This window comes from Lutra lutra, chromosome 13 (assembly GCF_902655055.1).
Source record: "Lutra lutra chromosome 13, mLutLut1.2, whole genome shotgun sequence".
Lineage (NCBI taxonomy): Eukaryota > Metazoa > Chordata > Mammalia > Carnivora > Mustelidae > Lutra > Lutra lutra.
In genome coordinates this window covers 92,135,425-92,163,027 of record NC_062290.1, presented here as the reverse complement: position 1 = coordinate 92,163,027, position 27,603 = coordinate 92,135,425, and the positions used below count along the sequence as shown (strand labels likewise).

The 27,603-nt window shown below is 54.9% G+C and overlaps 1 protein-coding gene across 4 annotated transcripts; it reads right to left on the bottom strand.

Annotated features, from left to right (window-relative positions):
* Positions 1–5,822: 5,822 nt before the first annotated feature.
* On the bottom strand, positions 5,823–17,647 carry GFI1B (growth factor independent 1B transcriptional repressor). 4 transcript variants are annotated; one of them, XM_047700223.1, is made up of 7 exons: positions 17,251–17,647; positions 10,177–10,295; positions 9,643–9,780; positions 9,084–9,346; positions 8,419–8,556; positions 7,201–7,465; positions 5,823–6,677 (listed from the first exon to the last, which is right to left on the bottom strand). In XM_047700223.1, exons 1-7 carry the CDS (start codon positions 17,319–17,321, stop codon positions 6,499–6,501), a joined length of 1,173 nt encoding a protein of 390 aa, XP_047556179.1. In that variant the 5' UTR covers positions 17,322–17,647; the 3' UTR covers positions 5,823–6,498. The 4 variants fall into 4 exon arrangements, with proteins under 4 accessions (XP_047556179.1, XP_047556183.1, XP_047556180.1 ...); XM_047700227.1 differs by having other exon boundaries at positions 7,201–7,366; XM_047700224.1 differs by having other exon boundaries at positions 9,643–9,777.
* Positions 17,648–27,603: the final 9,956 nt, after the last annotated feature.

Here is a 27,603-nt window from a genome sequence, read left to right as displayed (position 1 = left end):
CTCCAGGCTGGGCGTTCGGCGCCTGACCTGAGCATGACTCTCACCCCGAGACTGCAGGTGGGAATAGGAAAGAAATGCCCTCCTGTTCCCTTATGTGTTCGGGGATAAAGAACCTTCCAGAAAAAGGCCTTGAAGAAGGGCTAGGCAGCATCAGCACCACTCTGTGCCCGGGGAGAAGCACGGTGTCCACTCTGCACCCGCATGGGGGCTAATTCCTAGCTGCATTTGCCGGTGTGCCTGGGAGGTCGAGGGCCCCCCTCCAAGGAAGCCCAGTGGGCCTCTTCCTCCCTGGCTCTTGTCGTTGGGGTGAAGTGGTTGCAAGTCTCTCTCTCTCTGTCCTGCTCCCCTTTTCCCGCTCTCTGGGCCACCAGGCCCTTGATAACACTTGGAAGGCGCTATCAGCGGGGAGTGCCCTCCTGCCGGAGCCCACCGGCCCGCTCCATGCTGACGGTTGGCAGCCGGCACCGTCTGATAAAGTTATCAGGCTAAGCCTGAGCTCCGCTGCTCAGTACGCGCTCCTGCCTCAGATTTCCCTCCTCCTGCTTTCCTGCCGCCGCTCCTCCTGCGTGGGAACCCCGCGTCCTGCCTGGCTCTGGGCTGGGGCCCCCTGGAAGCTGGACACCAGGGAGGTGGGTGGGAGGGGACAGCCCCCCACCAGGGCCAGGAGGAAGAGCTGCATGTCCAGGGTCTGCTTCCGTTGCTCCCAAGCCAGGGGCCTCCCCTTCGGGGTCCCACCCCACCTGTCACAGAGGAGCCAGGGGCCCTGAGGGGGTCGACCAGCCATCCTCGCCTTAACTGGACATCTGCTAGGGGCTGGGCCCCAAGCTGAGTGTTGGAACACAAAGGATTGGACCCAATGCCCTCTGCGAGGTGGCTCACAGGTTTGGGGGACAGGGGCAAGGCCTCCAGCACTTGTCAGGAGAAAGGAACCGCCCGCGGTGCTGGGCACAGACATCTAAAGGAGCCCTAGGCGGGCAGCTGGGGGAAGGGGCGGAAAGGCAAACCTCAAAGCAGGGAAAGGATGTTTGAGCCGAGGGAGCCTTTTTTTACTGCCAGTGATAATGTTATCATACGTGCCCACTACAGAAGAATAAAACACACACACCGAAAACTACGGGGGAAGGAGTGTACACGACTCCTTTACTCAGCAACAGCTCACGGCGCGTCGATCCGCTGCCACTTATCCTCGCAAACTTCCTTCCGTGTGCGCAAGGGACCAAGTGGAATCGGGTGGTGATTTTCAGACCACTGCTTCACTGCAGATACCGTGAACAGCTTCCTATGTTGACACATTTATTCTGCAAAATCTATTTTCTCTTCCATTTTTTCAGTCGAAAAATATAAACACACGCACACTCATGCACACACGCGCACACACACACACAGATCCAAGTTTCCTTTGGAAATAGCCCCAAGGGTGCAGCCCAGACGTCCTTCCCAGCCCCCAAAGGCGGCTGTGATCGTTGGTTTGGTGGATTCTCCTCAGATCCGTTTCTTTAAGGGTCGACAAAGGTACGACGCTGCCTTGTTGTTAGGGAACCAAAGAGCTGTGCTGAAACAGGCGTCTGACTCCGGGCAGACCCCGGGCCCCGGCAGGTCCGTCCTGCCAAGGCACCCAGGCCCGTCTCAGAGGCTGGATGCAGTCCGTCGTCCGGACACACCGCCGCTCACACAGCCCAATTTTCTCTCACAGGAGCTCAGAGTGGTTCCGGGCTTTCTTCGCCCACTGCAATGGGCCCAAGAAGACGCTCTTGCAGCTGATCCGAGCGCCCACCCGTGACTATTTCCTTAACAGGACCTCCCGGAGTGAACTGGAAGGCCATGGGCAGAGCACATGTGGCGGACAACTTTCAGGCACTGGAGCTGGGTTTGAGGCTGAGAGAGGGTTCCCGGGAGGCAAGAGGGCGCTCCTGGCAGAGGGAACCCTGTGGGCAAAGATGCGTGTCCGAGACATTGAGAGTTCTCTGAAGGCCTTCTGGGAGGAAGACATTGCTGCTTGGTTTAGAATTCCGGGAAAGTGGCTCAGAATGACCTCGCCATTATTCCGTGTGTCTCCCCTTCCTTCTTGGGGAGCCCTCCACTCCCTGACCAGCCTGGGCAGGGAGCTGGGGAGAAGCTCAGGCCCCCCACGCAACACTCACCAGGCCACACCGCCTGCCCACGCACCCGCCCACTGGGTCCTCTCTCTAAAGCTGAAATGTCTCTTGGGCTCCTCACCTGCAGGGCTCAGGTGCCTTTACAACATTCTGGTGGGTCTTGGGTCCCTTGTGCTGTCTGGGGCTGGCACCAGGCTCTGCCCCACCATGGGTGGCCAGTGGGCTTCATAGACCTCTAGCTAGCCCAGATTTTCATCATTCTCTGGTCGCGTCTCCTTGATCCCCTGCCCACCCCCACCTCTTTATCTGCCCTGCTCCTTCCCTCTGGGGTCGCGTGTACCCACATTGAGTGGGAGCCCATCCAGGGCAGTGGGGGCTAGATCATGGGGAAGGGCTAGGGTTTCATTTGAGGGGATGGAGGGATGTATATTTGGTTTCTCGGGAATATTCAGAATGGGTCCTATTCTTCTAGATGCTTCCACTTCCTCCCTTGCCCCAGCACCAGGCCCTGCCTGCTCACCTCAGTCCCTCTGCTCCTTCCAGGCCACCCCGCCTCACTCTGTGGGGGGACAGGCGGGGACAGGCTGGGACAGGCCAGTGTCCACTCAGCCAACACAGAAGCCTGGGCTGACCCTGGGAGACACATTTCCATCGTTATCAGTTATTTCCATGGAGGGTTCCACTGAGCACCTCCCACTTTGTCTGTCAGGGGCCCAGGTCCCAGCTGGGGCCCCGGCGGGCTGCCGTGTGGGATGTGGCCACATCCCGGGGTGATGTGGCCTGACGTTGCCACCGCTAACTGGACATTTTATCTGAACATTAATTCAGTTGTTGCATTCCGTTCCCCGACGTGGCCGATTTGTTTTAGTATTAAAGCGTGCTGTTAACATCACTAACTTTGTTACCCACTGCTGAGCAAATCACTGTGCTGGTGCAGCTGCTGGGGACATCTGGAGGTCTCCCGAGGCCCAGCTGCAGTCCCCCAGCCCTCAGCCAGGCCAGGGAGCAGTCACCCTGTCATTTCGAAGGCCACAACATGCCCTGGGTTCTATATAAACAGAGTTCCCTAGAGTTGTGCCATCTGTCCCACAGCCCTGGGGGAAAGGCCGCTAGCCTGGCTTCTGAGGGACCTTGTTGCTAACGGGCAGTGTGACTTGGGCCACGTCCTCCCCCTCTGGGTGTCTGTCCCCTTACGTGGCAGAGGGAAGCCATGGGCGGTCACCACAGGGCTTGACAGTGTCTTTCCAGTTTACACATGTTTACTCGTGGGATTTCAGAGCAGATAGGCAGCAGAAGGGGGACGGCAGGTGGAGGATGGGACCGTGACGTTCCTGTGCACACCTGCCGAGCCGCCCGCTCCTGACAGAACCTGGACGGGGCGCTCAAGGCCTGCAAAGTGCTGGCCTATCTATGAGCCTCCTCCAGGGAACGCAGCCCTGCCCCTGACGCCCGTCCTTCTGTGACAGCTCTGGGAGAGTTTGGGGTTGGGAAGGGGCAAGTGGCTTTACTCTCAGGCTCAGGGCACACGCAGAGGAGCCCACAATCCCCCACAGGAGCCCTGAGCCGGGGCCTTCCATACGGGGTTGAATCCTCCCCCTGGGGAGCAGGGTTCACCTGCCCCACCCTGGCCTCCTTTCTCAGCAATGTGCAAATGGGGTTCTGGCCTCCAGGGCTCCGAAACTGCTGTGGCCCCCCAACCCCCACAGCGTGTGGGCCCTCTGTGGGGGCGCTGATCTCTGGAGCCTCTGCGGATGAAGAAAGGCGCATTGTCTCGCCCAGTTTCTCTTCCTCGCCCCACCCTGCTGCAGAAGTGGCCAAAATCCTAACATTGGTGTGGTTTTGTTTAGCAAACAAAGAGCATGCAAAGCAGTTCCCATCCGTGTGTGTGTGTGTGCGCGCGAGCGCGCGCACGCGCGTGCACGCGCCCAGCACCCTCCCTTGCCCCTGACACCCAGGCCTGGCCCCCATGTGTGGCTCCCTGTCTCTGGGCTCCACTGCGTCCATGGACAGGAAGAGAGAAGGGAGCACGTGGTCTCCAAGGCTTTGTTGGGAACCCCCACAAACGGGGAGACTTCAGAGGAGGCCAGACCACACTCCTGTGCAAATCCCAGCCCCCTACCCCTGCTTCTGCATGCCTGATGGGGCACTCTGGCTGGAGTAACAGAAAGAGCCTCTGGAATGAAGCAGAGTAGGGGTCCTGCCTGGCCAGACCCCGAGCTGGAGGGATGGGAGGTTGCCACGCCCCCCAGAAGGCCTCAGAACCCCACAGATTCACAGCAAAGGAGCGATCTGGGGGGAAGCATCTGTGGGTGCCTTTGGGAGGAAGGTCAACAGAGACTTGAAGACCATCTTGCCTTGGAATCAGATTCTAATCCCAGCTCTGCATTTGCCCGCTGCACGATCTTGGGCAAGTTGGCCAACCTTTCTGAGCCTCCACTAACCCCCTCTGAAAAATGGGACAATGATACCTTCTTTGCAGAGGGTTGTGCGGGTTTGAGTCGATGTGTGGGAACCCTGCGCCCTGGTCAGTACCTGGAAGAGACTCATTTAGGAGTGCCTGGTGGGTGGACCGGGTGTGGGCTTCATGCTGAGGGCACTGGATACTGCCTTCTAGCAGAGGACAAAGTGACACATGTAACTCCCATAGCAGGTTCAGTGGGTCCTGAGTTGTAAGCGGGGAGCCCGAGGAAGTCCGCTCTCAGAGCTGGGAGAGCCTCCAGGTGGAATAGCCAAGGGAGGCTTCCTGGAGGAGGCAGCATTTCAGCAAGCCTCAGAGGATGGGCAGGACTTAAATGGTGGCTACTCGTGGCTGGCCAGCACTTAGCACGTGCTCAGCCCTGCTCACTACTGTGCACGCGTGGTCTCAGGGAACCTTCCCAACGGACGAGGAAGCTCTGTCACGTCGTACAGCTAGCAGAGGGTGGCACCAAGCTTAAGCGAGTCCTATTTCAAAGTCCCTGTGGGCATATAAGTCTCTAGGGATTAGGACGAGGATGGCATCCTTGGGTGCCATCATTCAGCACAGGACGGTGATTACATCGAGAACTTTGAGATGGGAAGATGACCCTGGATCGTCCCACCGAACCCCATGGGGTCATAGGGGTCCTTCCAAGAGGAAGACAAGAAGGTCAGGCAGAAGAGTGAGGCGGGTGGTGGAAGCAGAGGTCGGAGCTACCCGTTTTTGAGAAGGATGAGGCAGCCACAGCCTCTCCCTGTAGGAATGCAGCCCTGCCCCCACCCTGGGTTTTGTTCCCAGGACTCATTTTGGGTTTCTGACCTCCAGAACTGAACGGGGATAAACCGTATGGTTTTAAGCCACTACCCCTGTGGCAATTTGTTACAGTCGCTGGCGGAGACTGATACAGCCCCCGAAGGCAGGAGCCTCGCAGCAGGGGGCTCCTTCGCTTTTGTTTCCGCACTTACCAGTTTGGTCTGAGTCCACATCTCCCAACCCCTCTGCCAGCAACTCCAGAGCTTTCTCTGACTTTTTTTTTTTAAGTTTTAAATTTTTTTAGTAATTTCCGCACCCAACGTGGGGCTCGAACTTAAAACCCTGAGATCAAGAGTCACGTGCTCAACCGACTGAGCCAGCCAGGTGCCCCAGCTTTCTCTGCCCTTCCAAGCCCCCTACCAGCCCTCCCCAAAGCCTAACTTGCACCCAGGACACACTTAATAAACACTGGTCAAGGGTAAATAAATCTGTGTCTTTATTTTTATTTACAGCCGTTGAGAGGGACGGGCTCCTGAGAGCATGACTGCTGTCTCTCCAGGCCCTTGGCCTGAAAGCAGAGCCGGAACCCTAGGGGCCAGCTGCGTGCCAGTCAGAAGTGGGGGGGCAGCTGGCACATCCAGCTGAAGCAGAGGGGAATGAGGCCTCCCACTGGGGCAGGAAACCGCTCTGGCTGTCCATGGCAGCCTGAAAGAGACCCACTAAAAACCAGATTCCAGCACAGTGGGCAGCAGGCAGAGGGGGAGAATTTCTGTTTGGATTCCTATTCTGGACTATTATCAACATCCTTGTTCACAGGGGGCTAAGCTGGCTTTCTGGGCCTTGCCCGAGGGAAGTAGCCCAAGCTCTTAGACTTCTAAACAACCTCAACTCAAAAAAGACCCAGCCCAGTTCCCATATCTTGCAGCAGGAAAATATTGGTCCAGAGAGGGAAAGCAGCTTGCTGGAGGTCACACAGCAATTCTGTGAGTCTCAAACCAAGCTGAACGATTCCTGCCTAGCACTGACTCCGGGAGACCCGGGATCTAGGCACAGGAGCCTGGCCTCCCTCTGGGTCAGGGGACCCCAGGGTAGGCTGGCCAGGAGATGGGGGATCTTGGCGCAGGAGGGTGGCCTCCCCCTGGGTGACGGGACCCCAGGGCAGCCTGGCCAGAGCCTGGGGCAGGTGCAGCCTCACTTGAGATTGTGCTGGCTTTCCCGGTGCCGCCGCAGGTCCACCTTGCGCTGGAAACCCTTGGTGCACAGCTCGCAGCTGAAGGGCTTGAAGCCGGTGTGCTTCCGGCTGTGGGTGATGAGGTTGGAGCTCTGGCTGAAGGCCTTCCCGCACACCTGGCACTTGTGGGGCTTCTCACCTGTGGGGCAGCAGGGGCCGCGTCAGGGCTGTCGGCGCCGGGCCCGCTGTCCTGCCTTTGTTCGCCGGACTAGGCTGTGTTACCTCAGGCCCGACATGCGCTTTAGAAAAGAACTACAAAAGGGAGGCAGGAGCACAAGGCCCCCGGTTGCACCCTGGCGCGAACAGGGACCACGTCCAGGCACTCAGGTAAGAGCCGAGCAGTGAATGAGGGGAGGAGTGAGAGGACGGCAAATCCACCTGCTGGTCTCACTTTCCCCCCACCCCCCCCCACGGTCACACTGGGGCTCCTTCCTTCCCTGGGTTTTTCCCACGCAAAGTGTAGTTAAGGAGCGGCGTGCCCAGCCCCCCGCCACCCCCCCCCCCGCCCCGCGTGGAGGGGAGCGCCCCTCGCTTTGTAACTTGAGTGCACCCCTGCCCGCAGCAGGGCCTTTTACGCGTGGGATGGGGGGGTGCGGGGAGAGGCGGCTTGGGACATGCAGGGCGGCCGGGGAGCCCCGGGGCTGGCGAGGGGTGCGCCTCACCCGTGTGGATGTAGGTGTGTTTCTTCATGTCCGATTTCTGGTGGAAGCGCTTGCCGCAGAACTGGCAGGGGTAGGGCCTCGTGTCCGAATGGATGAGCAGGTGCGTGGACAGGGTGGACGAGCGTTTGAAGGCTTTGCCGCACATCCGGCACTCGAAGCTGCGCTCCTGCCGGAGGAAACGAGGCCCTGGGGGGTCAGGCGCGGGCGGGGCCTCGAGACCCGGGACTGCCACGGCGGGCGCAGGTCCGGGCCCTGCCGGGATCCCCTGAGGAACAGGACACTCGTTGGGAGGGCCTCGAGAACGGGTCCTGGCGGAGCAGGACCCAGAGACCCTCATTTCTGCATCCCAAGAGGGGGCCCCGAGGCCTGGGGCCTGAGAGGCATCCTCTGGGCTTTCCCCTGCAACCTTCACAGTATCCCATGCAAAATGAGCCTCACCATGGGTTTGTTGACTGACTGATAGATCGACTGACCTGGGACATGGTCATGGGCTTTGCAGGCCTTTGGTTAAGAGTCTGTATTATTGGGCCCCGTTTCTGGCTTCTGCCACCTCGAGACTGCATGACCTTAGACAAGTCACTTAACCCCTCAAGACTCAGTTTCCCCATCTGTACATGAGAACAGCAGTAATGAGCTCAAAGGGTAGAGAGCTGAGCCAGCAACTAGCATGGGGTGTGCGCTCACAGCTGAGAGCTCTCATGGCCCTACCCCGCCTCTCCCAGTGTTAGCAGCTCGGGTCATTTCGGGCACTTTCCCTGGAATGGAATATTCAAGAAGCTAAGTGGGACAAGAGGGTCATTTAAGCCTGATGCCAAGATTCTAAAAGTCGAAGCGAAGGACCCTGGCCCTGCGCACACAGCCCACGCGGATCATTTCTGAGCATCCCTCTGGGCCAGGAGCTCTCCCCGCAGCACATTTGGTCCACCGGGGAGGGAAGTCAGTTAAGAGTGGGTGTTGGGAAAACGATAACATAACTAGCACTAAAGCACCATTATTCATTATCAAGAACAAGGTAAAGTATGTATGATATAACAATTTTTAAAAGAGGGTTTTGGGGACCCAGAGGAGGGAGTAAAGGACCCCTGATCTGAGTCACCCTCAGGGGCAGGGTGAGGGGTCCGGCCACAGCCCCGAGGCTTCCTGCTGAAGCTTCCTGAGGTTTCCAGAACAGGAGTGGGAGGTGGGGCAGGGGTGTCCTGGGCTTGGCCTGCTGCCCACCTGGGAGTGGACGTGCGTGTGCTGCTCCAGGCTCACGGCGTGGCCAAAGGTTTTGCCACAGACATCACAGGCGAAGGGCCGGGTCCCGCTGTGGGAGCGGCGGACGTGCACTTCGAGCCCGTGTGGAGTGGAGAACACCTGCGGGCGGGGGGGCAGAGCATGAGGACACTGGGGGCTGAGGAGAGAGAAAAATGGCCCTGGGGTCCCAAGGCAACCCCCATCCCCTCTACACCCAGGCACAGATGGGCATGAAGCAGGAGAAGCACCGGAGTGCCGATTCCGCTGGAATTGCTGTGTGTCCTGGGAAGGTCCCTTTCCCTCTCTGTGGTTTGGATTCCTGTCTAGAAAATGGGGGCTGTGGGAGCATGTAAAAGGCCCCTCCTGGCCCTAGCTAGGGGCTGAATGGCTGGGAGTCTGCCACAGCCACATGTGAAGGCTGGCACTGACATCAGCTTGCTGTGTGCTCTGGGGCCAGTGATGCAGCCTCGCAGAGCCTTTTGTCCGCATCCCCGGGCTCAGCGAACCACGGTGAGGGCGAGCATTCTGAACCCTTGGTCCCACCGAAGGACCCAAGATTCACAGCACAGGGAGCACCCCGCTGCCAGGGACCCGGGGAGGGGACACGGAGCAGGGCCCGTGAGCCCGCCCACACCCCAGCTGCCCACCTTGTTGCACTTGATACAGTGGTATGTATCCATGCCCGGGGAGCAGCGGAGGCTGAAGTCCAGGGGTGGCTCGGTGCTGGGCACCAGAGGGCTGCCGTACAGGCTGACGGAGCGCTCGAGGAAGGCAGACTGCATGGTGGAGGCGGCCTGCCGGTAGCTGTGGCCGTAGGACGAGGCCAGGGCATCCCAGGAGAAGCTGGGCTTGTAGAACGGGGGTGAGTCGGAGTCCCTGTCCTGGGATCGAGGCATTACAGCAGGGGCCTCTGCGGAGAGTGGGACACACATATGGTGCTGATTCATTGAAACTTAGGGCACTGCTCCCCACCTCTCTCCACCTACTGACCTCATGCTGAGGGTTGTGGTGTGTAGCCCCAAACACTGACTGTGGGAGAGGGTCTGGGTCCAAGCAGAAGCTGGAGAGCCCAGATTGTATCCAGATGGCCTTGTTGGTCTATCCTGACTCTGTAACTCCTAGGATCCCTGTTTCCATGAGCCCATCCCCCCTCCATTCCACTTGCACTGGCTGATGGGGAGTGGCCGGGGGTCCCTGCCGGGGTACCTGGCACCAAGGGTGTCCTGCTCATGCTCTGGTCCAGCTCCAGCTCTGGCTCGCGCTTGAGGTCAGTCCAGGTCAAGCAGTGGTTTGGGAACAGGCTGCTGAAGACAGGATCATTGCTCAGGACTTGGTCCCTGGCTGCTGTGGGGAGACAAGACCATCAGTGATACCAGGGGACCCAGAGACGCACTTGCTGCTATCCCCAGATGCTCGTGTGCACGGGCCCTGCCCAGGATGGTGGGAGCAGGGTGGAGGCCGAAAGGAACCCCTCGCCGGGGAGAACTCCTGGCCCAGTGTTAGCTTTCTGAGCACCCAACAGCCCTAAATGTTTTCTGAGTCTGGTTAGGACCCACATGTCCTAACCAGCTCCAATCCTGACGCTCCCACCATCTCACGGGGTCAGAAGAGAGGGATTCATTCATTCATTCATTCAACACATTTACTGAGCTTCTGCATTTGCAGAAGGGATGCCACCACCTCCCCAACACAGGGGGCAGGGAGCCCTGGGTGGGTGCCACAGGGGGAGATCTGACTCACCGGGGCTAAGGGCAGGAGGCCAGACCGGGTCATCTTCCTGGACGCGGGGCTGGTGGTAGGTGTGAGCTTTCTTGCTCTTTACCAGGAAGGAGCGTGGCATGGTAGGTGTGCGCCCACACCTGCGAGGGGAGGGGGGAGAACAGTTAGGAAGGGCGAGAGGGCAACAGCCTCTGTATTTTAGAGCCTTTTCCTGACATCGGTTTCCACTGTCCTGAGTTGAATGGTGCCCCCAGAAGTTCATGTCTTCCCAGAACCTGTGAATGTGATCTTCTGCAGAAACACGGTCTTTGCAGATTTTACCTAAGATGAGGTTATCCTGAGTTAGGGCGGACCCTAAGCCCAGTATGTCCGGGGTTCTTATAAGAAGCGGGAACCTTGGGCCCAAAGACACAGACGCACAGGGAGAACACCATCTGGAGGCAGGAGCAGAGCTGGGAGGGTCGCGCTTACAAGCCGAGGAGCCCAGAGGATCGCTGGTTCCACCAGAAACCACGAGAGAGGCTTGTGACAAACTCCCCCAGAGCCTCCAGAAGGAACCGACCTTGCAGACACCTTGATTTGGGATCTCTAAGACTCCAGAACCTTGGACGAAACAAATTTTGTGTTGTTTGAAGCCTCCTGGTTTCTGGTAGTTTGCTGCAGTGGCTACAAACCCTAACCTCCCCCTATGCCTCCCTCGCTAGGAAATTAATACGCCCACCTTCTAGAACACCCCCACGGTCAGTCTTCTACCCACATGCCCTGAATCGCACCGAGAGCAGAGAAGGAAGGACAGGGGTGTCTTCAGATATGACACACGGTGGACCCCCCCATACAGAAATCTGCATTCGCGCCCCTGTGGGAGCGGCACTCGGAGGCCATGGAAGGAGCGGCCTGAGCTAGGGTCTGGAGCCGGATGCTTAGACTCCCAGCTCACCCACTGTGCACTTTGGGGCAGACACTTGACCTCTCTGGGCCGACTCCGTTTTCTGTGAGGTGCAGAGTCCAGGCTTCTCTCTCTCTGAGTGGGGGTCGAGGAGGGGGTTGGAGTTGCATGTGGGGCTCAAGGCCTGAGAGAACTCCCCCACGTCACCCCGCTGGGAAGCCGGAGGGCATTTTGTGCCTGTGGTGAAAGAGGCCAGTGTCTGCCACCTGTGAGAACGAAGCAGTGGGCAGCCCAGCTTAGCCGCGTGGCACCGGACCCACTGCTCAGGGGGTGGGGGAAGACATGGAAATCAGGAAAGGGACCTGCTCTCGCTCTTGGGTGGGGGTTGGGCTGTGGCAGAGCCAGACCAGCCTGAACACCTTGACACGTGCCTCCCACCCCCTCTGCCAGATGTTACACGTCCTTAAGGCTCTGCTGAAGGCTCCTGGGAGACAGAGAACATCTGAGTGGTCCTCTCTCCTCCCAACCCCCAGGCCAGGCCCAGGCAGGAGTTCAGGAAATACTTTGCCAATGCCATTCCTGGTGGCTCCTCTGCTGGTCCCACTCCCAGACCTCAGAGCTAGAGCCCCCTTCCCCAGGTCAGCCGCCCTGCAGGGCTGCAGGGACCATAGGGCCAAGCGCGGGAAAAGGATTACAGCTGCTCCAACAACAGCCAGGGCTGGGTGATAAGGCCAAGGCGAGGAGCTGGCTGGGAGGAGGGAGATTAGAGAGGAGCGGGCCCAGGGAGTCACCCCTTCCCCCAGCGTGACCCCAAGCCAGGCAGGAGAGGGACCCCTAGCTGTGCCCAAATCACAAGCCATCTTCCTGGCAGTGTTGGGGCAGGAAGGACCTCCATTACAAAGAGGGGTGCAAAGTGCTCAGCCTGGTGCTGGGGCCGCAGGACCCCTGAGCAGGTGATGGCATCACAGCCTGCAGGAGAAGAAGCTTCAGGAAGGCAGGCACAGCCCACGTCCTGTCCTGTCCTGTCTGGTTGCAACCCCAGTACCCCGCCCAAAGCAGTTGTGCTCTGAGGACAGGGATGAGCCCGGGACCAGGAGCAGGGACATGCTCCGGGCTCTTCACCTCTGGGATATGAAAAGAAGAGGTGGGACTTGCAGGGTCTGGGGTCCAGTCCAGCTGTCAGATTGTGCCCTTCCTGGGCTTGCCTGGCCTCCTGTCTCTCCCAGGCTTGTCGGGAAGCCCGCGGTGGCCTTATCTGCCAGGGGCAGTCTTCCTCTGCCTCCTCCCCCTCCCCCAGGGCTCCTCTCACCCTCCTTTCTTCCCCCTTCTAACTCTTGGCTCCAGGAATCCCTTAAGGAGGCCGGACCCTGGGCAAAGCCAGAGGAGACCCACACACTCCAGGGGAGGTGGGGTTTGTGTGGTCTTGCCCTTTTTTCTAGAGGAGCCTCCGAGGGCCACGGTTTCACAATCAAAAGATGATCTAGGGGCGCCTGGGTGGCTCAGTGGGTTGAGCCGCTGCCTTCGGCTCGGGTCATGATCTCAGGGTCCTGGGATCGAGTCCCGCATCGGGCTCTCTGCTCAGCAGGGAGCCTGCTTCCCTCTCTCTCTCTCTCTGCCTGCCTCTCTGTCTACTTGTGATCTCTCTCTGTCAAATAAATAAATAAAATCTTTAAAAAAAAAAAAAAGATGATCTATTATTTTGTGCAGAGTATTTTAGTTGCAAGCCAAGGAGAACCGAAGCAAGGCATGGGACTGCTAGAATGACCGGAGATATTTCTTGTAGCCAGGATCTGTGTAGCCTTAACTCCATGAGTTTGGACCTGGGAGCTGAGTGGCTACAGCCCCAATTCACAAAGGAGGAACGAGGCTTGGAGACTGGCTCCTGATCCCAGGCAGATCCCAGGCTGCCCCCTGGCCCCGCCTCCCGGCCTCTACACAGTCGACTGAAAAGACACGGGGTCGGCACTTACTTGGCACGGAGGGAAGTCCGCCTACGTGCTAAGAAAGGTGTCTAGAGCTCATGATGAGCGTTATGCCGTCAAACTGACACCCCCTGGGGCAAGGAAAGCAGTGATTGTCTTCTGGGCTCACAGGGGAAACTGAGGCTGAGGGAGAAAAGTGGCTCATCCAGGCCCTGTGTTCCTGTCCTGCTGGGACTTGACTCCTGGCCCAGGGCTCTTACCATCAGACCTGGGGTCTTTCCAAGCACCCATGAAGACGGACTGCCTGGAGCAGGGAGAGAAGGCTGGTTGGTGAGGCAAGATGATGGAAAAATCATATTCCTTTGATCACTGTCTTTTCTAGAACCCACAAGAGGCACATGGGCTCCTAGAGAGTTCTGAATGGAGAAGCAAGAGAGAAAGACCCCCTTCAAGAAACTCTAATTTTCCCTTGGGCTCAGAGCCTGAGGACACCATAGAGGTCAACTGCTTAGAAGTCAGGACAACACAAGTTCATGGATGCTCAGGGTCCACTCTCCGGTTCCCTTCAGAGCCCCCAGTCTCCCTCCCAACGCTCCCTAGAATGTTCTCTCCACCAAGCCTGGCAGAGTGGCAGAGCCAACCCCAGGGCTTCAAGTCCTTAAGCTCCCCGTGGGGGCCGAACCCACCAGGAGAACTTCCTTTTGGCCCCTGCTAGCAGAGTTAAAAAAAAAAAAAAGGAACCAATCATCTATACTGTAGTTAATTAACAACCACACCGTTTTGATTCACACGGACCGTTCTGAGAAAGAGCTCAGAGCACAGATTGTGAAAGAACCCAAAGATTTCTTCATGAAACAGGGGCCGTGATGGTATCAGCCTCCGGAAGGAGACTCGCTGTTAACATCTCTTCCAAACCCTCCATCCCGATAGAGGGTGCCCTGACCTCGAGCCAGAATCTCGGCCCCGCACCCCTACGTCCAGGTGGACTCGGAGCCACAGCCTGGTGACTCTGGCACAACGAGGTGCCACGGGCCTCCCGTGGGGCTGAGTCTGATCTTGTGACCTTGAACTTGGCCACGTCTGCCTCCCACCTGGGGCTTGGTTTTCCTATCTCTCAAAAGGGACCGTTGGACTAAGAGATTTCTAAACTTCCCTTTTGCTCTAAAATCCCATGCACATTTTGTTGACCTTCGGCACAGGACTGACCTACCTTGACTGAGAACCTCATCACTCGGGTTCCCTTTTTGGGAGGGTTGGGTAAGACTGTTGTTTCTCAGAGTCAGTGACAGAGGATCCTATGGACTTCCTTTATATTTAAAGACGTGACTCAAACAAACAAACAAACAAACGAAAAAACCCCTTTCCACGTCGTAGTTAGGGGAAATGGGTCTGTTTCACGTTAGGGGCCCCAGTAGAAAGGGGTCATTATTTTTATTTGAGATTTGCCAGTGGTTCTCAAATGTGTCCTCCTAAGTTCAGAGACTGCAATGTCACAAGAGAGTGAATCAACTTCTGAGTTTAGACCCAAAAGAATTGCAAGCAGAGACTCGGGCATATTTGGAACCCCCAATGCACAGCCACGCGATTCCCAGTCACCGAAAGATGGGTGCACCCCCAGTGTCCGTCAGCAGATGATGGAGAAACGAAATGCGGCATAACCATACAATGGAACGTTATTCAGCCTGAAAAAGGAAGGAAGACCGCCACAGGCTAGAACATGGATAAATCTTGAGGACACCTTGTAAGCGAAATACACCAGTCACAGAGATGGTTGCTATAAGACCCGTCACTTATACAAGGTCCCTAGAGAAGTCGGATTCCTAGAGACAGAAAGGACAGTGGTGAGAGCCAAGGGCCGGGGGGGGGGGGGACGGGCAAGGGAGGGGAGTTCGTGTTTAATGTGGACAGAGTTTCAGTTTGAGAAGGTGAAGAGAATTCTGGAGTTGGAGAGTGGTGACGGTTGCCCAACATTGTGAATGCATTTAATGCTACAAAACTGTACACTTCAAAATGTTTAAAAAAAAATTGTGGTCCCATCATGTATATTTTACTACAAAAAGAACAGAAATGGGGGCGCCTGGGTGGCTCAGTGGGTTAAGCCGCTGCCTTCGGCTCAGGTCATGATCTCAGGGTCCTGGGATCGAGCCCCGCATCGGGCTCTCTGCTCGGCAGGGAGCCTGCTTCCTCCTCTCTCTCTGCCTGCCTCTCTGCCTGCTTGTGATCTCTATCTGTCAAATAAATAAATAAAATCTTTAAAAAAAAAAAAAAAGAACAGAAATGGGGGCGCCTGGGTGGCTCAGTGGGTTGAGCCGCTGCCTTCGGCTCGGGTCATGATCCCAGGTCCTGGGTTCGAGCCCCACATCGGGCTTTCTGCTCAGCAGGGAGCCTGCTTCCTCCTCTCTCTCTGCCTGCCTCTCTGCCTACTTGTGATTTCTCTCTGTCAAATAAATAAATAAAATCTAAAAAAAAAAAAAAAAAGAAAGAACAGAAATGAGTGAACAAAACATTTCCTGGACATTTCTGAACTGGAGCAGCTCCCACTGGTTTGAATTCCTGAAAACAAATGAACAAAAAACCCCTCCCTCTAATTTAAGGAGGGGTAAAGTTTTCTGTTGTTTCTGAAAAGGGACGAGATCATAGGTGATCAGGCTATTTTCCTGGGAGCGATTGGGTCCCAGAAGCTTCAGGAGTCCTCGTGGTCTCCAAGAGCACCCCAACCCCATCCACCCTCCCGAAAGCCTGGAGGAAATGTTCTGCGTTGGTTTTGAGTAACTCCATCCATCAAACCCAAGGCAGATATGGCTTTCTGATGCTTCCCAAGCACCTTCTGCAGGGCAACCAGCACACCGACCCTCCGAGTCTTGAGTTGGAAGACACCTCACACATCTCCTTCTTTAAAGTGTCCCTTGTGCACCAGCTCCAAGGACAAGAAACTTGCCACCTCGCTAAGACTGAAATCTTCTACCCACTCATTGCCTGCTGAGAACTAGTCAGGAGGTGTGAGCCTCCGTGGGCAGGTACAACTTAGCTAGCTCCTATCAGATTCATGTCCGGAGCCTGCAAATTAATTTGCCCCCTCCAGGAAACTCATGAAAGCTGCGGACCTTCCCCACAGAAAAATGTACACAAGCACATACCCACAGCTCTTCTCAGACCACCCCCTCCCTTAACACGTCTTAGTTTAGGGTGGGCACCTCGCCCCGATGACCAGACTCTAAACTCAGCCTTTTTTCTCCCAAAATTAGGTAGAAAAGACTGAGACGCCCCCTGCCCTTCTGCAGCCCTCTGGTTTCTGGGGGCTGGGGGCTAGGGGCTGGGGGTGGTGGACAAGGTGTTTTCCCTTCTCCCCTCATGGGGCCCTGGATGAGAGGGCACTCCCTCTCAAAGTGCCCCAGGAACTTGGGTGAAGGGCACTGGGGAGTATGGGTTGCTGGCGGTAGACCTTCCCTCGGAGTTCTCTCAATTTCACTCTGATCTTATAGACAAGGGAAGCTCGGGGTGATGGAGGGACAGAGCCACACTAAGCCAGATGCCTGAATGAGTGCCACCCCATGCTCTGCCCAGGTCCCTGGGAGAGCTAGGGTTGAGGGTATGACCTCGCACGCACAGGTGATCCCGGTCAGGCCTGACCCAGTTTTGGAAAAACCCCTACAGGGCTCTGCCTCCCACTACCTCCTCTTTGCTGGGTTCAAGGGCATCTTGTGGGAGAGATATCCCAGTCCCTTATTCTTCCTGTAACTGCCAAAGGGCCCGGGGTGACCTGCCTGGAAACAATCTAAGTCAGACATGCAAATTTCAAAAGAAGAGGCTGGGATGACAGCACTCACCTGTCCCCAGCTCTGTCCTCTGGTCCTGGATGTGGTCTTGGTCTTGGTGGGAACCTCCCAGCCTCCAGGGATCGCCTCCACTCTGTCAACCTCGGACTCTCTGCTCAAAGAGATACTTCTCCTTTTTTTTTTTTTTTAAACTCTCTCACTCTCTCTGGTTGTTTTTTTTTTTTTTTTTTTTTTTTTTCCCCTCTTCTGTTCCCCTCCTTGATTTTCAATCTGATTATTTGTGTCAAAATCTGGCGGTGAAGGAACAGCCAATAGAGAGCGCCCGAGCTCGGGGCTGCATTTGCTTATCAAAACTTCCCGGGGCTCCGACTTCGGGCTCCTGCCGGCCCTTCACCCTGCGAGTCTCGCTCTGCGCCCAGACATTCTAACGGACGCCTCCTGGAAGAGAAAGAAATGGCTAACTCATTTGGTTTTTAAACTTAAAGTTTAAAAAAAAAAAGCATTTATATACCTGATTTTGCATAAAGTCGTAACTTTGTTTGTCTTTCCTTCCTTCCTCTGTCTCCATCTGTCCCCCTCCATCCTGAGCCAGGAGCAGCCTGCTCCAAAGCCGCGGCAGACCGCCCTTAGAGAGGTCCCTCTTGTCCTTGCAGAGGTGGGCTTTGGGAAGAAAAGCCGAGTTCACGCTTCCCCAGCCTGGACCCCGGAAGAGGTGAAGGAGCAACCGAGGTGCTTCCCGGCGGCGTCCGCGGACGGCTCAGCGCGCTCCGGCCCCCGCGGCAGGTGCACTGGCCGTCCCTGGCCCTACGTGTGCCGCCATCTAGCGGCCGCGGAGGAGACGGCGGCGGCCCGCCTCGGTCACCGGGGAAGCGGGCCCAGCCCCGCTCAGCCCTCACATCCCATTTGGTACCGAGCCCCGCCCCGCGACCCCCCACCTTCTCCCTCCTTTGCCCCTCGAGCCTGATTTATTTCAGGAGGATTTGCATAAGGGAGAGCGCACAGAGCGGAGCACTGTTAGGCTGATTTGCATGCTCTCCCAGCCCAGGGCTGGGGAGATTAGGTTTCCCGCGACAAGAAAACAAGTTTGGCGACAGGAAGCCCCTTCTTAAACTGCAGGTCCCGCCCGGCATGAGGAGAAAGGGGGTTTCAGGTGAGGCTCCTCTGCGGCCGGGTCCAGGCTGTAAGTCAGCCGGGCCTGAGCGATGCCACGGGGTTCAGGGGCGTGGGGGCGTGGGTTCCAACCATCCCGATGAGGCCTCAGAGAGAGAGAGCGTGGGGGCATCTGGAATATTCTCTGGATGTTCCACATTGCCAACAGTCAACGGGACCTGTTTGTCATTACGCAGAAAACTTAAAAAAGAATCCAAGGACTGTAAGAAAAAATTCCCATTTCTTCCCATTCTCCCTCCATTATGCAGGCACATCCCTGCGTTTCGCTTGTCAGGCCTTTCTTTTTCAACTGGCTGTTATTTTGTTTAAGTACCTCCCCAATTCTCCTGCGGCTTTTATGAACAGATTTAATGCTTTTCACGGTTTACCTTGCCAACCACTTCTTCATTGGGGGCATAACGCGGTTTGGGGTAGCACAGCTGTATTAGGTAGACACCGCTCTTGGTTGTGATCTCACTTGGGATGTTTATATTTCTCCTTTAGTAACCAATGCAGGGACTCCCTTCCTAGAGCGGGACCCCAGCCCAGAAGTGAAAGCGGGCCTTGTCTGGAGCCACGCGGACCCCTCTGCAGGAGGGCGTGTCCATGCCTTCAGCAGCCTGGATGCACTTTGCGGCCTGAAACCTCCCAGCCTCGGGGTCCCCTCCCACACCACTGCCCTTAGCAGGCAGACCTGGTGATGAAGTGCCTTCATTTAGTTTCTCCCAAGGGCTAAATCACTGTAGCGTCCTTGTGCCCATTCACTCAATCATGTAATCCAGTTCCTACTGGTAACTGGCCTGTTCCAGACTCCTCCTTCCTCCCTCTGCCTCCTGCCTTCTGCCCTGTCTTAGTCATCTCACACTGCCATAACCAAATAGCACAGACCAGGTGACTTCAACAACATTTATTTCTTGCAGAGACCAGGAAGTCCAAGAACAAGGTGCCAGCAGACTCTGCTTCTGGTGAGGACAAGCTTCCCGATTTTCAGCAGGCCACCTCCTTGCTGAGTCCTCACTTGGGAGAGAGGCAGATGGAGAGCGAGGGACAGATGGAGTGAGGGACGGAGGGAGAGAAAGAGAGAGAGAGTGAGAGAGAACTTAAACTCTGGCTTCTTTTCCTTTTCCTGTAAGTACACTAATTCCATCATGGGGGCCCCACCCTCAAAACCTCATCTAACCTAATCACCTCCCAAAGTCCTCACGCCAAATACCATTACACTGGGGGTTAGGGCTTCAACATGAATTTTGGGGATAAAAACATTCAGTCTATAACTCTCTTAGATAATACATGTTTATTGAGTGCCTGCTAGGTACCAGATGCTGGGGTTTCCAACAAGAACCTGATGGAGCTGTCATGAGCGCCTTCCCGGTCCAGCAGGTGGGACACAGTGCCCTGGAATTTACAAACTGGGCTGATAAGTGCTGTGATGTAATCATGGAACACAGGGAAAGGAGCACAGATGTGGAGAGTCCTGAGAGTTAATGAAGCTAATGGAAGCGACATCTAGGTTGATGCCCAACCGATGTGATTGGGAGACAAAAAGTCAGGAAGAGTGTCTAAAAAGAACAGCATGTGCAAAGAGCTGGAGGCAGGACCTTTGGGGAACTGACAGCACCACATTCATGTACCGGTGGGCTGTAGAGGGTAGAGGAAGGGGAGGGAGAGATGAACCTAAAAGGAAAGAAGGAGCATAATCATGAAGATTCCTTCCTGATTTAAAAACTTTCGGTGATTTCCCTTTACCTAACAGGACACAAAATTCAGCTTCAGAGAGCAGCATTCAGTGTTTTTCACAGTGTCAGGCCTCTTTCAAATAACAGCAGTCTCTCTGATGCTAGTTTAATAACAACAACAAAGCAATTAGTTCATGTCACTGAAAAGTTCCAGCTTCAGGCATGGTTGGATCCAGATGCTCAGATGGTATTGTCTGGATCTGGATCTCATTCCTTCCCGCCTCAGGACATTTGCATTTGTTGTCCCCTTTGCTAGGATGGCCTAACTTTCAGATCTCCCCATGGCTGACTCATTCAGATCTCAGCTGAAATGTAACCTTGGCAGAGAGATTTCCTTGGCCATTAACTAAAGCAGGACCTTCCCACCCCAGCGGGCTTCGGCCTCATCAGCCTACCCTTTGTTCTTTGGGCAACCATAATTATCTGAAGACGTCCTGCTGATTTATTACCTTTTTACTGATCTCCCGTTTGGCCTGACCGCCCACACAGAATATAAGCAGTCCAAGATCAGGGGTGGCGTTTGCCTGGCTCACAGCCCAGTGAGTCTCCAAGGCTGACAACAGTGTATGGTCGAACACCAGTGATATTTTTACAGAGTGAATGGAAGAACGAATGACCGAATCCGTGCGTGCATCTCTCTCTTTCCATCTCGCAGCTTTCCCTTCTTCTCTGGGACTGAGATCACCAGCACTGCCAGCTGTAGTCCTGAGAAACACCAGTGGGAAACTAGCCCGGTCCTCTGTGGTTGGCCTCCTGCCCAAACCTCGAGGAGGCAGGTTGAGTTTGGGGAGGAAAGAGCGGTTGCCACCACACTGAGTAAGGCCAGCAAGGTGTTTGGGCCATCGCTTCCACCTTCCACCTTCCAAGCGTCTTCTAATTGTCGCCTGAACATGCTGCCTTCTTTCTTGCTAGAGGCCAAATCCCAGCCCCTGCCTTTGCCCTTCCTGTTCCCCATGTCCGGAATGTTCTTCCCTGCGATCTCCTCCTTTGCAGCCCAGTTCTGCTCTCACCTCCTTCAGGAAGCCTTCCTAGATGCCCGCAACCCCTGGGGCCACCCCGGCATCCCTTGGATTCTTTGTCAGTGGGCACTCGGCGGCTTGTCGATGGGATTGGCAACCACCTATGGGTAGGAGTGCTATGGAGTCCTCTCATGGCGCAGACTGACCTCGGTGATGGGGATGCGGCGAGAGCCAATGCTAGGCCCGGCAGTGTGCAAAGCCCCCTACCCCCTGTGCTGATACCCCAGGCAAGTGCAGGCCCGGGGAAGGTCTGGGGAAGAGATGAGGGAGCGGAGACGGGTGACCGTGCTGTGCTGGGTGCGCAGCAGCCGGGTCCAGGCTCTGGGCCCGGCACCCGCTGGCATTAGCTGTTTAACCTAGGGCACCTTTCTGGCCTTGGCTCAGAATGGCCACAGAACGCAGAATGCAACGAACACGAGCTGATCCCACCTACCCCGGCACCCTCCAGGATGGATCAGGCGGTCCTTACCCTGGGGTTGGGGGCACCCAGCTCGCCCCTGCGCCCCGGGGCCATCCTCTACCAGAAAATCTCCCGTTCTCTGCCCTGCAGAGAATTCGGGGGATGGTGGAGCTCTTCCCCAGCCCAGGCTCCCTGCCAGGAGCCGCAGGCACCCGAGGTGGCGGGAGTCCCTCTTGCAAACGCAGCGTATGGCAGTGCCCTGCGGGCCGGCAACCCCACCACCCCCGCGCCGCTGCGCTTTCGGGGGACGCAATTAACCAGAGCGCCGCACGGTGGCGCTCGTTCCCCCTTTTCTCCCGACGAAACCCAGCCTGGACACCCGTCCCTCCCGTCCGTCCGTCCGTCCGTCCACCCACCTAGGTAGTGCTTAAATCACAAGAGTGATATATGGCCGGAGAATGAAGAAAACGGTAAGAGTGTTCATTTCCCCGTCATGTGTATTCTTTCAGTTCCTCTATCTGCCCCTCCCCGCCCCCCAGACCCCTCCCCTCTCCACAAGTGTGTCTGCGCCTGCAGTGTTTTCCAGTTGGAACAAATCCCTGCAGGCCCTTTGCTGTTGAGCCCCACACAGTCGGGCAGGGCCTCCCTGGATCTGTGAGGTCCCCCGCCCTGCGTCCATGAATCCGTGGTGGCAACGGGACACCGCTGTGGGAGGACCGCGCGGCTGGAGCCTGCCCTGCACTCATTTCGCAGGGCGGCGGGTCAGCCTCAGGCGAGCTCCGAGGTGGGGTGCTCTGCTCAGGCAGGGGTGCGGGCGAGCAGCCCCGGGACCCGCGTTCCTGTCCCGTGCCTCCTAGCAGACCGGCCAGGGGTGTCCAACAGGGCACGTGGGGACCCGTTCCCAGGTTCAGGAAATAGCCGAGGACCGAGAAGCTGACCTGCTCCATCCACCCCCGTGACTTCTCCCTGGGAACCTCCTCAGAGACTTTCCAGCGATTTCCCTCGAGCAAATGTGAAACCCTACACTGAGGACTGGAGAGGCGGGGGGACCACAGATACCCCCATTCAGCCCCCGAGTTTTCAGAAGGGGAAACTGAGGCCTCAAGAACCCTAAGAAGCAGGCACCTGGGTGGCTCAGTGGGTTAAGCCTCTGCCTTTGGCTCAGGTCATGATCTCAGGGTCCTGGGATGGAGCCTGCATCGGGCTCTCTGCTCAGCGGGGAGCCTGCTTCCCACCCCCCTCTCTGCCTGCCTCTCTGCCCACTTGTGATCTCTCTTTCTGTCAAATAAATAAATAAATAAAATCTTTTTAAAAAAAAAGAACCCTAAGAAGCAAAGCCAGGACTGGGGTCCTGGCCCCCCAACCTTCTTGAAAGCCCTTAAAAATGGGGACCATTGTTTTATCACCTCCAAGCTAAGTGTGTTACTTGTGTCTTCTAAAACGTAACTCCAGGGCGCCTGGGTGGCTCAGTGGGTTAAGCCGCTGCCTTCGGCTCAGGTCATGATCTCGGAGTCCTGGGATGGAGTCCCGAATAGGGCTCTCTGCTCAGCAGGGAGCCTGCTTCCTCCTGTCTCTCTGCCTGCCTCTCTGCCTGCTTGTGATCTCTCTCTGTCAAATAAATAAATAAAATCTTAAAAAAAAAAATAAAAATAAAACGTAACTCCAGAGAGGATGTCTAACTCTCCAGTCACTGGAGTGAAATGGAAGCATCGTACTGGCCTCCAGACCTAGGATTGCAACCCGGTCTTGACACCCACCAGCTGCAGGACCTTGAACAGGCACTACTAGCCTCCCGTGAGCCTCAGACTTTACATCTGTGAAATGGGGCTAAGGATAATGCTTCCTTGGGAGTTGTTGTAGGTAGCAAATGAGTGGATACAGGCAAAACCATTTATAAATGCTAAACCCTCTAGAGCTGTAACTGATCATTTCTCAGCAGAAATATTTGCTAGCCGGTGATGGGATTCCTTGATTTCTCTCTTCAGTGACAGAGGCAGGAGCAGCCTCGGCTCCTGGGGACATAAAAGAAGAAAAGAAAAGAAAAACAGGGCAGGGTCAGCCTGCTTGCTATCAGGTGGGCTGTGCTAATTTACGTGGCAGGTTGATTATTAATGAAACACCTGACATTCGGTTACTGCCCTGTCCACTCCCCATGACTTCCGTGTTCATGTCCCCTGGATGCCCGCAGGACACTCACCCAGAGGCTGCAGACCGGACTGGACGAGAGCTTTGGGAACATCGACCTGGGCCAGACAGGGTGGAGGGGATTCACAAGCCTGCCCTGGGCGTCTGCGGGAGCATTTTGCCACTTGGAATTACTGGGCGGATGATGGGAAACGGAGAAGCCGCCCCCAGCGGCACCGGGCACCGTGACCAAGTCCACGCAGCTATGAGGGCGATCCGTCGCTCACCGGCTCTAGAATCATCCGGCAGGCAGGCTACACCGCAGGAAATCTGCAGGAGGCAGGCTTCCAGCTCCTGGGGCTTGCTCTCTGCTTACATCTGTTTTGCATATGCCGGCTGCCTTCACGGACGTTCCAGCTACCGTTGTCTCGGAGCAGCACCGCAGGATCGGTGTTTGTCTCCTCCCGCTGCTTCCTAGCACCCCACGGGCCTGCAGAAAGGTGGTCTCCGCCTAAGAAAGCGATCTAGATGCCGGGCTGAGGGGGGCAACCCCGTGCCCTCGTGACTCGGACAGTATGTCCTTGAACGGTGGGACGGCCATGCACTTCTGCACGTTCACCGGTTTGCAGATTTAAGAGGACACACATGCCTCCTTGGGAAAGCGGGAAAGCGCTCTTCCTGCCCGGACGCAGCCGCTCCGCTGCTGGGCGTACACCTGAAAGCATCCCAAGGAGGGACTCAAAGAGCTGTTTGTACTCAACGTTCACAGCCGAACTGTTCACAGCAATCCAGTCGGGGAAGCTACCCATGTGTCTACTGACGACGCGTACAGCAATAACCAGTCTGGGGTGGCCCAGTCCGTGAAGCCTCTGCCTTCATCTCAGGTCATGAGCTCAGAGTCCTGGGATCAAGCCCGACATGGGGCTCCCTGCTCAACAGGGGGGTCTGTCTGAGGTCTTCTCCCTCTCCCTCTGCCCCCCCACCTCTCTAAAATAAATAAATAAATCTTTTTTTCTTTTTAAAAAACTTAATGTATTTTTATTTAAATTCAATTAATTAACATATAACGTATTATTAGTCTCAGAAGTAGAGTTCAGTGGTTCATCAGGTGCATATAACAGCCAGTGCTCATCACATCATGTGCCCTCCTTAGTGTCCATCACCCGGTTACCCCATCCTCCCGCCCCCTCCAGCAAGCCTCAGTTGCTTCCTATGATTAAGAGTCTCTTATGGTTTGTCTCCCTCTCTGATTTCGTCTTGTTTTATTTTTCCCTCCCTCCCTTACACTTCTCTGTCTTGTTTCTTAAATTCCACACGTGAGTGAAATCACAATTGTCTTTCTCTGATTGACTGATTTCGCTCAGCATAGTACCCTCTAGCTCCCTCCACGTCATTGCAAATGGCAAGTAAATAAATAAATCTTTAAAAAAATAAACATGGTCTATCCATACAGCGGAATATTGTTCAGCCTTCAAAGGAAGGAGATCCTGACGCACGAGACAACACGGGAGAGCCTGGGGGACATGACCACGCCGAGCAAGACTGGCCAGACACAGGACACGTCCTGTCGGATTCTGTGTATCTGAGGGACCTACAGAAGTCAGGATCACAGAGACAGAAAGCAGGAGGGCAGGTGCCAGGGCCTGGGGAAGGGGAAAGAAAGAGTTCACGTTCACTGGGGACAGAGTTTCAGTTTTGCCAGATTGAAGAGTCTGGAGAGGGATGGGGCTCACGGCCACCCAGCGTTGCGAATATGCCTCACGCGGCTGAACTGGGCACTTAAAAGGGGTTAAGACCGTAAATGCTGAATTATGTGTGTTTTGCCACATTTTACGGACCATCCATCCCGCCCAGCCCCCCACTCCCACAGACGGGGAAAGAGAAGGTGCAGGGAGTCTGGGGACTTCACCATCCTGGGATCAGAATTTTCCTTCACTGCCTTTTCCAATTACTTTTTGATCTTCGAAGATTTTTTCAAGTTTTTATGTTGAAAAATTTCCAACAGGAAAGCAAATGAAATGTTGTCTAATGGACATATACATACCCAGCACTGTTCTTCAAGAGTGGTTATATTTGGGGCGCCTGGGTGGCTCAGTGGGTTAAAGCCTCTGCCTTCGGCTCGGGTCATGAACTCAGGGTCCTGGGATCGAGCCCCACATCGGGCTCTCTGCTCAGCAGGGAACCTGCTTCCCCCTTCTCTCTCTGCCTGTCTCTCTGCCTACTTGTGATCTCTGTCTGTCAAAATAAATAAATAAAATATTTTAAAAAATAAAATACACACTTGCTGTCCAAAAATGAGATCAGGACAAAAACTTAAAAAAAAAAAAGAGTGGTTATATTTGCCCAGTGTGGTTTATCTCTCTAGATGCATATGTATGTTTGTCCAAATACGTTTTGTTCTGATAAAATATTCTGAAGGTGTACTGAACATGTCATGACACTTCACCCACAGACACTTGAGCGTGTATCTCTGAAACACAGATATTTCTTGCAACATCACATAACTACAGTTACTAAATTATCAGTGATTCCCCAATCCCATCAAATATTCTGTCCATATTCACATTTTCGCAGTTTCCCCCAATTTTCTTTTAGAGTCCTTCTTTCAGAATCAGGATCCTGTCCCATTTCGAGCGCTGTGTTTGCTTGTTCCTTTACTCTCCTTTGTGACACAACAGTGCCCACTACCCCTTTCTTTCGACGTTGATTTCTGTTGTTGCTTTTGGGGTTTTCTTTTTCCCTTATAAGAGCCCAGACCAGTCTGGCGGAAGGTCCCGCGTTGTGGGTTTGTCTGATTCCTCATGGTGCCATCTAACCTATACCTCCACCCCATGCCTACCGAAAGTTGGGGCCAAGGCTTGAGTAGACTCTGGCGGGACGTTTTAGGATGGCTACTTCCCCTGTGATGCTATAGGCCGTGTGGTATTGGACGACCCTAATGTCAGGTTGCCCCCCTCCCCACAATGATGTGCAGCTTGGTCAGCTGGTTAAAGTCTGACAGCCGGGTCTCTCCATCATAAGGGTGAGCTGAGAAGCAATCTATGGGGTAGGACCGTCCTTACAACCATCCTCTTCCTCCCCCTGATGGCCTTGGCACCCATTGCTGGTCCTTGCCTTAGTCAGCACCTTCCCTGGAAGCTGCAAATGGTGATTCTACGAATCCTACCATTCCTCCTGGGCTTGTTACCTGGCTTTTTTTTTTTTTTTTTCTTTTCTCTTTTCTGTAAAGAAGAGCTTTCCTTCCTAATGTGTGAATGAACCACGGTTCTTCCAACAATGAGAATATAAATGATGAACTTTTCTTGTTCATTGCTGATTTTCATCATAAGGGGTTGGCATAATTAGATCTTTTTGCTCTTCTCTCTTCTTTTGTCCCCTTATGTTGGATTATTGCTATTGAATCACTGGCTTTTATTTATTCAACGTATTATTAAATTACAGAAATTCCTTTTTACGGTCAGTGTTTCAGTTTCTGAGAGCTGCTGTAACAAATGACCCCAACTGGGTAGCTTCAAACAATGAAAACTTATGTCCCCCCTCATTCTGGAGGCCAGAAGTCTGAACTCAACTACATTTCTTTTTCTGTGAACTTTCTGTTCGTGTGTTTTGCCCCCTCTTTTTTTGCTATGAAATAATTGTGTTTTCTTAAGAGATTCTTAAAAGTTCTCTGTACGCATTAGGAGGCTCACGCTATAAGTTGCAAATATTTTCTGTCAGCTTATTTATTTAATGACTTTGCTTATTTTCTTACTGCCATGAGAAAGGTGTTTTGTTTTCTTTGGGGAGGCTTTCTAATATGTCGGTCTTTTCTTTTGTTGCTTCTGACTTTTTGGCTTTTTATAAAGGGTTTTTTTTTTCCCCTCCCCCTCACTCCTGAATACAAAAAAATTCACTCATGTTGTTTTCTTCCAACACTTGTATTATTTCACGTTTGACACTGAGAACTCTGGTCCCTTAGGAGTTGATTCTGGCATAGGGTGTGAGGTAGGGATCTACATGTATCATTTTCCAAACGATCACTGCATATTCTTCAGAGGAGGCACAACTAACATAGAACCTCTAATCGTGAATGCCCGTGCTTTGTGGGGTGCAGGACAGGGGTGGGGGTCTCAATGGTGGCCGTGAGATTGACATGGAACATTCTGGAATGTGGTCCTGCACACTGCATTTCAAGCGGCAAGCAGAGGTGTGGTGGGGAGACCGCCAGCCCAGCATTTTGGTCAAATGAGCAAGCTCCAAAGTCAGGATGAAACATTCAACAATATCCCAACAGGCGACTCTCCAACCTCAGGGGCTCTTCACCGCCTCCAGGTATAATTAGGCTTCTTATTCAGCTCAAGGCCCTCCCTGTGCCGGCTTCTTTATCTTCTGTCTCACGCATGTCTTAAACCTGACCGTTTATCAAGCAAACAGCCGGTCTTGCTGGAATGCCTTTG